We start from the raw sequence: 11470 nt of genomic DNA, 5'->3' as shown, positions 1-11470 counted from the left end.
TAAGCGACTCTCTTGGCTTTTGGGTAAATCGAGAGACTCTATTCTGAGCGATCGAGAGTGGATTTTGAGGCGAGGGAGAGAGACAATGTTCAGTATCTCGAAAAGCATCCGACACGAAACAAGCGCCCAGTCGAATTTATCCATTAAGGAAGAAGAAGTTTGGAAAAGAATAAAAAAAAAAGAAGTGAGAAGTTATTTTTTTTAAAAAAGGTGAAATTTCTCCAAACAACGAATCTACAAAGTTTTTCTTACGCAGTCCAATGACAAGTGTTAATTTTTAAGGCAAAGTTATGAGCCGTGATAGTGAGAAGAATCTGTTCTAAACGAGGTGTGTTGATCTAGCTGAGGGAAAAGAGAGGATTTTTTTTCAAAAGATTGGATCAGGAAGGAAGAGATTTCAGCATTCCATTTGTTCAAGCAATCACGATGGGGAAATTTCATGAAGCAGAATGCTCGACTGTGGTGTGTGCCTTTCGCTAAAAATATTGTGCCTCTATTTTTGGATGTGGATGAATAATTATGAATTTAGAATTACATCTAATCACATCCCAGTGCCAGTGTATTCGTGGCGACTATCGATGGGGAATTGAGGCAAAGAAGGAGAAAAATACCTTCATCTAAGAAAAAAAAATTCTTTTTCCCGCCGACAGACAGAAAAACCCGCGAAAGTTCTTCCAAAATATTCTGCAATTGCAATATTTTGTTCTAAACTGCGAAAAATGTGATTCACTTAGCTTCAGGTTTTAACAAAAAACAAATAATTTGGCAATTTTTCCATCCAAGTGCGATCTTGTAGTTGCTCACACATAATGCACCTACGCAAGTGACTAACACTACAGCGAAAAATTATACAGTCACGTTTTTTTGTGATTATTGCAGCACAAACTCAAACATCCAAAATTAGTTGAGATTTTCATCAAAGTCACGATTTGTATTTAAGTATTTCGGCAAATGTTTTTTATTTGCCTAAATCAATACCGTGAAATTTTTGAAAAAATCATATTTGACGAAGATTTATTCAGAGAAGAGGAAAAATTATTGAAATTGTACAAAATATTGTTTTAAGGGCTCTATACATTGGGAGCAATTTTCGTCAAAAAATGCTCTTTTGAAGGAAATTACATTGGGAGCAATTTTCGTCAAAAAATGCTTTTTTGAAGGAAATTGCTTGCAAGACTGTAGGTGGAAACGTCAAAATTCTGTCAAAAATGCCATTTTTGACGACAATTCCTCCCAATATGTCTACACATTATAAGAAATTTTTATCAAAAATGAACATAAAGAAGTGTCCTTCAAAAAAATTGCCTACACATTGGTGAGAATTTTTGACAAAAAGACGGGTTAATGAAGAAAATTTTGACTAATGTGTAGACAATTTCAAAAATCATATTCAATTCAAGATGTTGAATTTGGAGTTGTTGAATTTTATATGTGTAAACTCAAAAATTGTTGAATTCTGTTTATTGTTGAATTGTCTTTTCATTTCGAAGATTTAGATTTTTTGCCTTTTTAGACATTTCTAATGTTTTTTCCTGTACTCGGAATCCCGCTGATGCCAAATGTTTACATCTGATGCTCGGATCTTCACGATATACTTATTATGCATATAAATATTTGATGTTCTATATGACTTTTGCCCAATGAAAAGCATCTCGACTGAAGTATAAGTCTTAATTGGAAATTCAACAATTTTTACACAACTTTTGTTTAAAAATTCAACAACTTTGGTTGAAATACACAAGGCTTCACACTATAATAGTGTTAAAAATTATGATCAAACTATAATAGTGTTAATTTTTGATCATTTGACAAAAAATACCATAAAGTTGTGTATTTTTCACACTATAATAATGTGAAAAACGGTAATCATACTATAATAGTGGTAATTTTTAGAATTTGTCAGAATTTTTAGAATTTGAACATTTATATCCGGGCAAATTTTATTACCTAAAATGCATAAAAATCCTTAAAGTATTTATAAGTAAAATCCTTCATGAGTCAATAAATAAAGTATCTGAGTAATTTACTAATCAACTAAGCGAAATTTTTAATTATACTGATTCTTAAATTTTTCTTTATATACAAAAGAATTATTTAAAAAAATAGAGAGGTTCTGGGTTTTCTGAGTTCAATCCCAAGTTGAAGCTAATTTTTCTGCCCTATGAAAGCCCAGTTTCTATATCGCTCCTTGGAAATTACAAGGGGCCAACTCAATCTGAGCCATTTTTCAGGAGACAGCATGAAAGATTCAACTTTGTATAAATAATTATCTTAATTAAGTATGTTAAGAAAAACAATTTAATTCTTTTCTATTTGTATGAGCATTATTATAAACATCGAAACATACATATTTTTACCTTTCAAAATATGTTTTTTTATGAGTTAGCTCTTTATCATTCTAAATTATGCGCAAATTTTCATGAAAATAGAATGACACGGGATCAACTTGCTTGAGTTAGTCCCTTGTTTCACAAAAATTTGAACGATAAATCTATTTTGTGCCTCTTTACTTCAAACAAAACCGCGCAAGCAATCATAAAGAGTAAAATTTTGAAAAACTTTTCTAATAACGAAATTTATTGACTCATATCATCTGAAATTTTATTAAATTCTCTGTCTGAGTGCATTAAAACCTCAAAATCGCCAAAAAGTGAGTTGGTCCCTTGTAATTTCCAAGGAGCGATATAATACATTATAATCGTAAAGAAATCAAAAATATTTTGAAGATTTTTCAAAAAAACAAGCTGTAATCAAAATATTGATAGAAACATTTTTTTGGATAATTTTGGTGAAAGTTAGTAAAACTAATGAATTTTACCAGTTTTTTTTTAGTTAACAAGGAAGGGCATATTTTTGTGACAAAAATTGTAAAGTTTATCTTGTAGCATCCTAAAGTTTACTGGTAAGATAAAATTTGAAATTCCGAACAAACAATATTGGAATTTTCAATTTTGACGATCTAGTAGTAATTAAGTAATAATGCAATTCTAGAGTAAATTGAGGATTATTCAATTGGTTTTTAAATCAATACAAAGCTCTAAGATAGTTGTCTGACCTCTAAAATAATTTCCCATAAATTTATCGTCGTCAAAATTACACTGTGCAACGATGATTTTGTCCCTGGGGTCTCATGCTATTTTTTCTATTGCTAGGGTCAAATGATTTACGAAAATAATTATCATTTTGATTTCATTTGGATTTTGTGCCTGGTATTTACGAAAAACGGTTTTTTCCGTTTTTTGATACTTGGGTGCCTATATCTCCGAATCTGCTGAACCGATTTATTTCTCACTCAGGAATAATTTGTTCTCCTTTAGATGCCCGATAAATCCTCTGAACAGATGAAGTTCGTACAACCGACACCAGGGGCGCTGTAGTCCCATAAATGTCAGAAAACATGTAAAAATCGAAATTTGTACCAACTTTGTTCAAGAATATCTCGAAAACTAAAACTGTCCTTAACAATCTGATTTATGGGTTTGATAGAGAATTTTATTAACTATATTTTTGTTCATATACAACTTTTTGCTCAGATTATTTTTTAACCTCGAAATTGAGGTTCAAACGAAAAATGAGCATTCAGCCAACTTAATAAATCCTTCACAATTTCGAGTGTTATTGCTTTCTTTCCTCGCAATTAGGCAGTACAAGCTTTTATTATATTATTTAATACTTAAATATCGATGTTATGGTGATTTTTATATGACATTTTAAATTTTTAAATATTATTTTATTACTTGGAAACTTGTATAAAACTTTAACATATGTGATATACATAAAGTAATAATTACAAGTTCAAAAACTAGTTTTAGATTTATTTCGACGAAAATCACGTAATTATGAGGTTAAAATTGTAGGATTGTAGATAAATGTAGGAATTTTTTTTAAAGAATTATAAAAAGAAATGAATTTAGAAAAAGGATTTTTTGCAAAGTTTCCATATGTAACTGGTATGTAAAAGGTAAAATAGATACTTATTGATTCTAAAACGTCAATTTAACAAGAAATATTCTTTGAAATATTTGAAGTTTTGCAATATGCAGTTAATATGCCTTTTTTGTAATAGTCTTTTGAGATTGAAATAACACTGAAATCTTACTGAAGATATTGTTTGAGTTATTACCTTGTATTATATCTAAACACATTTTATAATGCAATAAGTATTAATAAAGTCCTACAAATGTAAGAAAAGTGAAAATAATACTCTGGGTTATCTAAACTTGAAAAGAAAAAGTCAAAATTTGCGAAATAGTTAAGTTTTTCTTTAGTTGGCTGAGCGCTCGTTTTTCGTTTGAACCTCAATATCGAGGTTAAAAAATAATCTGAGAGAAAAGTTGTACATGAACGAAAATGTAGCTGATTAAATTCTCTATCAAACCCACAAAACAGATTGTTAGGGACAGTCCTAGTCCTTAAAATCTTTTCAAGTACCCAAATTTGCAAGTTGTAAAGAGTATAATTTCCATACAATACAGCATTAAAACAGAGTATCCTAATTAGCATAACGGTGACATGAAGGTCTCATTGATCATACACTTGTGCATCTGACTGTAAAGTATCTTCTACTAAAATATTCCGTTTATCTATGTTGTAGTTTGTATCGTCAAATTGAACTTGTAAGATTTTTTTCCGACAGTTGTGAGTTAGAGTTCGTCAATCAGAGGGGACAAATCTCTAACGAGGATTTGTTCCATTTAACCAAGTACACTCCAGACCAAAATCTTAAGTTCAATCTATTAGAAAAATTGCTAAAGAAGTTTTTTTTTTGCCATAGGGAGGATGGGGACAAGAGTTAAGCCTAACTTCCACGCGCTTTGGCACAGGAAGATTATATTAGGTAAAATGTTAGTGAAAAAATGCCATAAGTGAGACAATGAAGTTGCCCGTGGTTGATTGCATTGAACGACAACGCCCACGATCCCTCCAATCCACAATTCCCGCTGTATTGTACAGCACCAATATTATAATGTAGTATTAACTAATATTATTAGGCCTGTGTGGCATATTCATCTGTGTCTGGGCACATGTGGTAATTACGTCATCTAAGTGCGCGAAAAAGCATCGATCATGATTCAATCTCTTCCCTCATATGATCAGTCTTTTCTGCTACAGATCGCGATCCGTTGCGTTGACATTTTTCTTTTTGTGATAGCGAAAAAGGAAGAATCTCTCCCGGGAGAGCTACAAAGGAAAGCAAATAGGAACCAAATGTGATATTTCTCTAGTATTCTATACAAATAAAAAAAAAATTAATAATAACTTATTGTGATTAAGTGGTCAAGCTGTAAATTAAGTGTGCAAGAGATCAAGTGTAATATTGTAATTTTTTCGTGAGTGCATGTGAGTGTGTGCGCAATGGCCGAACAATCGACTGGAGGTGGTCAGAATGGGGAAGTTAAGAAGGCACCTGCTCCAACTGCCGGAGGTCTTGGGATCATCCGGGAGAGGAGTTTTGTACGTACGCCTAATCACCAGCAGCAGATGAATGCCAAACGCCGGAGTCTCATGCAGCTCCATCCGCAGCATCAGCAGCAGCAGCAGATGCGTGTAAAACCCGCCCTTGAGATCTATAGGCCACCCAGTAAGTCTACTCCCAGTCTAGCTTTCCCGCCAAAAAAAAAAAATCTAATCGTCTTGCATTAACAAAAGATCAACATCGCTTTGCAGACGTCCGCATCGATGGACTGTCGCAGAATAAGCTCAATGTGCATGCGCAGGAATTCACAATGAACAGGTGAAAAGGAAGTGGGATTTTATAGAGAGTATAAAAACTAATGATTTATGGACTAATTTGCAGGTCTGGCGTAAATATGTTTACGCCTGCAGGAAATAACCTGCAGCACTCCAAGTCGAGCAGCAATATGCAGCAGCAGCAGCAGCAATTTGGCGGAAGACCCCATCCACAGATGACTCTTAACAACCTCACAGGACACCGAACGGCTATCCTACTGTCACATCCACTTCAGATGGGACAGCTCAATATGGGCATGACGATGCAAGGGTCACAGATACCCCTCGTCAATTCCCAATCCAGCGGAAATATCTTGCATGTAAGACTATTGCAATTTCCTCAAGAGAGTTACCTAACAAGAGACAATATAGCATGAATGTGTTTAATGTTCCCCTGCTCTTAATCATTAAAAGCGTTTAATTTAAAATTGAAATGCCATATGAAAATGCAAGTGATTTTTTATTTGCGCAAAAACATTTTTATTAAGTTTGGAATTGAGAAATAAAAGGGAGATTATAGTCTAATTTAAAATATTTTCAAATCAATCTAATTAAAAAATCAGTTGGTTTTGCATATATTCGTTTTATAGTATACTCAATATTTTTTAGATTTTTGAACATTTTAAATACTTTCAAGCTTTAATAAAACAGCGAATGGGATTTTATGGCACTTCTGATTGATAATTCGTGCACTCAGAAAAATAATCGAGTAAAACTTACTTGAATCAATGTTAAATTAACTCTTTTTCGTTGTGATTTTCGATTGACTATATTTTAGAGTTAATTTTACTCCTATTTAGGTATAATATTCATAAGAGTTGTTTTAACTTTTTTTCCCTAAAATTTACATGACAAAAGAGTGTAAATAGGGGAAGTGCTTATAATTTTGGACAGTCTGCTTATAAGCATCGAAGTTCCAAGTTTGAAGTGCGATATTTTCTATACTAATTGACATTTCTTGTTACTCTCTTTTCAGAAGGGTTGTTTAGAAACTTAGCAAGCTATTTATCGTCTTATTTTTATTAAAATTAGTTTTAATACGTTTAAAAATGAATTGATATGTAGAGGTGGCCTTGGCTCTTATTTTGGACAACTTGTTTATTAATTTGTCCAACTTGGCTGTAAATTTGGACAGCTAATCCGCCTCAATAGGATGCCCATTGTTCTTCATTTGATGAACCAATCTTACCAAGTCCTCTTCCTGTTCATGTAAGGGAAACGTAGAATGTCACAGAAGCCCGGAAACTTTCCATATCATTCATTAAAGTGAGTTGACTTCGATACTCCAAGTACGTGCAGATTCGCTCATTCCCTGACCTTTCCGGGAGCCTTTCAAGGCATTTCTCGCTACATCTCTTTCGTAGAGATGATGCCCCTTTGTTTCTCCAGGCATTTGTCCAACCTAGTCATCACAAAAGCTAAAACTTCACGAAATTTCGTGAGAAAAACACCTGTCCAAAATAAGAATCATCACCTCACTGGTGAATGTCTTAAAAAATTTCCCATTTTTCACACGAAAAATATAATTCACAAGGCAAATCTCACTTCAGGTCAAATGTACAAATCATCAGTAACGTGAATCAACACAATATTCAATGAATATTCAATAATATCACTCAAAAACAGCGAACAAACTTTGTTAGTACTTCACCAAAACTAAATAAGACTGAAGTAAGCCACGAAGTTCTGTCATATTTCTCGTAAGCAATTGCTCACACTGAATTTTCAACAAAGCAATTTCAACTCAAATCATATTCAAAATTTAACGTATTTAGTGTCAAAATCTTCCAAAAAGAACAAATATTTAGAGAATTCATTTTTCATCAAATATTGGAATAAAAATCCATAATTTTAATCAATTTATTTTTAGTGTCCAATTTTACCCTCAAAGTGTCCAAATTTAGAAACTGTCCAAAATTATGAGCACTTACCCTAACTCTTTTTAAGACTGAAAATAACTCGTTTTAAGAGTTAATATAACTCGTTTCAAGAGTTAAAAAAAATAGTTTTTAGTGTTAAAATAACTCTTTCAAATCCCAAAATGAATATGTTTTGCAATGTCAAGATGTTTCAAGTATAAGGTGGGCCAGATCGAACCGCCAGTGACGTAGATACTTTTACCCGACTGGTACAGTGTCGACAACTCAGATTTGTCAAACATTTGTAATAGAAAAATAAGAATCGAATAATGTTGCAAAGATTAATTAATTTTCTTTATAAGTGAAAATATATTTATTGTTCCTCGGCTAATGAACTTCAAATAAGTATAATATGATACATTTTGATTTAAAAAAAAAACATCTTTTTACTAATATGACCACATTGGGTATGATATTAAAATTGCCTAGGATAAAATATCGTCCATATATGCCATTAAACTCAATCATTTCCTTAAATCGATTTTCCATTGTTAAATTTTAAAATTTAATCTTATTTTGCAGCTAATATGTTTAAAAATTGCATTCATTGTACACTTCTTAGTCAATTTTCAATTTTATTAAGTTTTTTGAAAAATTATAGACTATACAGAAAAAAAATTCACAGCATTCTAGGCAAGCTAGCCTTACCGGCCAATTCAATGTATGGGGTCGTGGAGCACCACATTTCTCTTTTTACATCGGATTTTATAGTTTCCATATCGATAAAATGGTTTTTCCAACAATTTTATTACCAAAGAAAAAGTAACACTTCAGAAAAATTAAATTTTTTTTTGATAGTTTGTTTCACTAAAATGATAGTTCCAATGAGTGTATTAGGCCCAGGCTTGTAAATAATACCTCGTTTAATGTTTCGACAACAATATTTTCAGAAACTGTTCGAGATTCAGAGGCATGTACCTTCACATTCGAATGTAAAAATTGTACCATATGCCTTGGAACAAAGCGATATTGCTTTTTTTTTGTCCTGTAACAAAAAATTAAGAACTTTAAATACTAAATGAGGTAAGCAATGGATCTTAATGAATTACAGATTCTTTTTGTGTAGCAAAAATTAAGATTAATTTTCGATTTTCCCGGAAAAAGATGGTAAAGTCTGAACTGCAGAGTGCATTTTCCCTAGCGTAACTTTCTCTTTGTGAAAAAATTATTTGATAATATTTTTATGATTTAAATTTTAAAAAATAGACCAAGAATCAGAATATTGAGAGATAATTCCAAAGTGCGGTAAAGTGCCAAATCTTTTATAAAGAGTACAACGCTAAGACGGCGATGGCCGCAAGGTACGGTGGGGTTAACATGAGTTATTGTAAGTTATTAATGGTAATGAAAAATAAATACAATACAATACAATACAACATCATACATGAATAAACAATTGAATGGGTTTTACCACAATGAAGACTACAATGATCAAAAAAGGTCACGTTTTAATCCAGAATAGAAATTATGCGAATAACGCAATTAATTCTTAAAAATTCCGAATATCGTAAATATTTATCTCTCAAGTATTTCAATATTCAAAAAAAAAAACTCGCTAAAGGCGAGAAAATGCCAATTTTGCCTTAGTGAATTCCCCTCGTTGGCAAATTTCATCAGGTGATGACATTTTATAGGTTTCGGGGCATGAAAATTGATTAAAAAACACAAAATACTTGTAAATGTAAAAATAATGGATAAAAATTAAGTCATATAAGATCCAAAATAGTCGTAAAATTGTACTGAAAGAACCATAAGTTGAGAATTCAAATGCCACCTTAAATTTCTTTTCTGAATTGCTCTTGACAGTTCTAAAAAAAAAAACTCATTCCTGATACATACGTAACGATGTCAATTTTAGAGGAAAATTTTAGAAAGTGTTGGAAAAAGTATAACTTAATAAAATAGCTTTTTGTTAATAAAATCAATGAAAACTAATTTTAAGATTGTTCTTGTTTTTTTTTCTTAGTTTAACACAAAACAAAAAAATGTGGAAATCTTAATGGGGAAATGGATTTATGAGTCCTTAGAACCATTGTAGAAGTCTTACGAAATTATAGAAAATTTAATTTGCTTTTTGTTTAGAATATCTGAACTCGACATTTTATATCAATTTGGTATTCTAAGTGATTTATAGAATTCTGTATCATTTTGCTTATTCTAAGTTTTTTCCAAAGAAAATACATTAGTATTGAAAGTTCTGACACATTTGTGATTTGCTCATGCAATGTATGGTCTGCCGGGTTTCGTGGAAATAATTTTTGCCCAGTGGAATTTTGTGGCAAAAAAGTATGAGAAAAACAGAAACAACATCAAATATTAGTTTAATTGATAATAATAGTCATTTCTGTTAACAATTAAACTAATAATTTTGATATATTCCCAACATTTTATAGAAAAGTATTCGCATGAGATTTTGGCGCGAGTCACGAACAGATGATTTTTGACATAACCTCCAAAAAGTATCTACGTCATCACCAGCCCGATCTGGCCCACCTTATTACTTTGTTATTTGTTTTTATTCATCTTGTTGCAATGTTATGTTTTTTTATTTTACAATTTTCTTTATTATTATTTTATTGACCTCAAGTTCCCTATGTTCCGAGCGAAACATCACGTATAATGCACGCATATGTCTTCATGAAACACTGTTAGGCATATTTCTAGTTGATGTTCTATACGAACTTTGTCACACGAAAATCTTCTTGACTGAAGTATATTGTTAAAACGAAAACACTTAAGCATATACTTCAGTCGAGATGAAATTTTACATCGAAAAAGAGTAATAATTACATCGATATCCGACGAATTAATTCAACTCGCACGAAGAGTTGTTTCAACTCTATTTACTAAAATTTACAACGAATAAGAGTAACAATTACATCGATATTCGTAAAGTTAATTCAACTCTACCATAGAGTTGTTGTAACTTTTTAGGTTTTTTCTTAGTGTACAATTTTGCTGAAAAGAGGAGTGCAAACTTCCCAGGCTTTGTGAAATGCTTGAACTCGTGACTTAGATTTTGTACTTCAAAAGAACATTTGCATAATTTTCCGTTTACCGGTTCAGTACCGATTTGTTGAACAGATTGAATCACTTCAAAAGATTACCCAAAATAGCTTAGGAGTAATACAATTGATTTTCTGATAAAAATTACCTATCGGGTATAAATCGGTTCATTATTGGTTCTGAACCAATTGGAACCGGTTCAAACTTGTCAGAAATTCCAAGACCTTTCCAGCGAGCCCAGCGTGACCTCTTTCTGTTGATAAATGCACTCTCTAGCTCTAGAGCCTTTTTAATCTTTAACCTTGAGAAACCGTTATTAAGAATGACTCACCGGTATTTTCGTGTATGGGCAAATATTCGCCTGGGTAACCTCTAAAACTTATCCATAGATAAAAAAAATGCATAACGCATTTTCGAGCAATCCTAAAAAAAACATGGTTTTGGAGGGGAAGGGGAGGGATGGGGGGGGATTGAAGGGCATGTTAACGATCTTTGGGTCAATTTTAAGGAGGGCGGTACCGCGCAAAAGGTTCCAACACTCTATCTATAACCGTTTGGGCACTAGGCGTAGTAACGGCCAAACGGACAGACGCACATAGGTACGGTTAAACACCGTGACGTCAAAAGACTCGAAATCGCAGATTTCCAAAATTCTACCAAAATATGACTCCTTTTGGTAAAATTTGTTTTTCACTCCATGATTCTAAAAGTTAATCTAACAAAATAGGTGTTAATTCATAAAGTTAACTTATGAACTTATCAGGCTAAAATAGCATAAAAGGTTTTAGAAGCTATTCCAGGAATTTGAGACAATT

The 11470-nt window shown here is 32.2% G+C and overlaps 1 protein-coding gene across 1 annotated transcript in view; it reads left to right on the top strand.

Moving 5' to 3' along the window:
- Positions 1 to 43: 43 nt before the first annotated feature.
- LOC129805357 (uncharacterized) overlaps positions 44 to 11470 on the top strand; it is a gene marked incomplete in the record, with an annotated part of 14581 nt that continues 3154 nt past the window's right edge. Inside the window, 4 exon segments of the mRNA XM_055853230.1 lie at positions 44 to 328; positions 5153 to 5581; positions 5668 to 5734; positions 5798 to 6050. Coding sequence (XP_055709205.1) covers positions 5356 to 5581; positions 5668 to 5734; positions 5798 to 6050 — 546 coding nt within the window.

Source organism: Phlebotomus papatasi, chromosome 3 (assembly GCF_024763615.1).
Source record: "Phlebotomus papatasi isolate M1 chromosome 3, Ppap_2.1, whole genome shotgun sequence".
Lineage (NCBI taxonomy): Eukaryota > Metazoa > Arthropoda > Insecta > Diptera > Psychodidae > Phlebotomus > Phlebotomus papatasi.
Note: the sequence above shows the minus strand (reverse complement) of the source record. Positions and strands in the feature narration are given on the sequence as shown.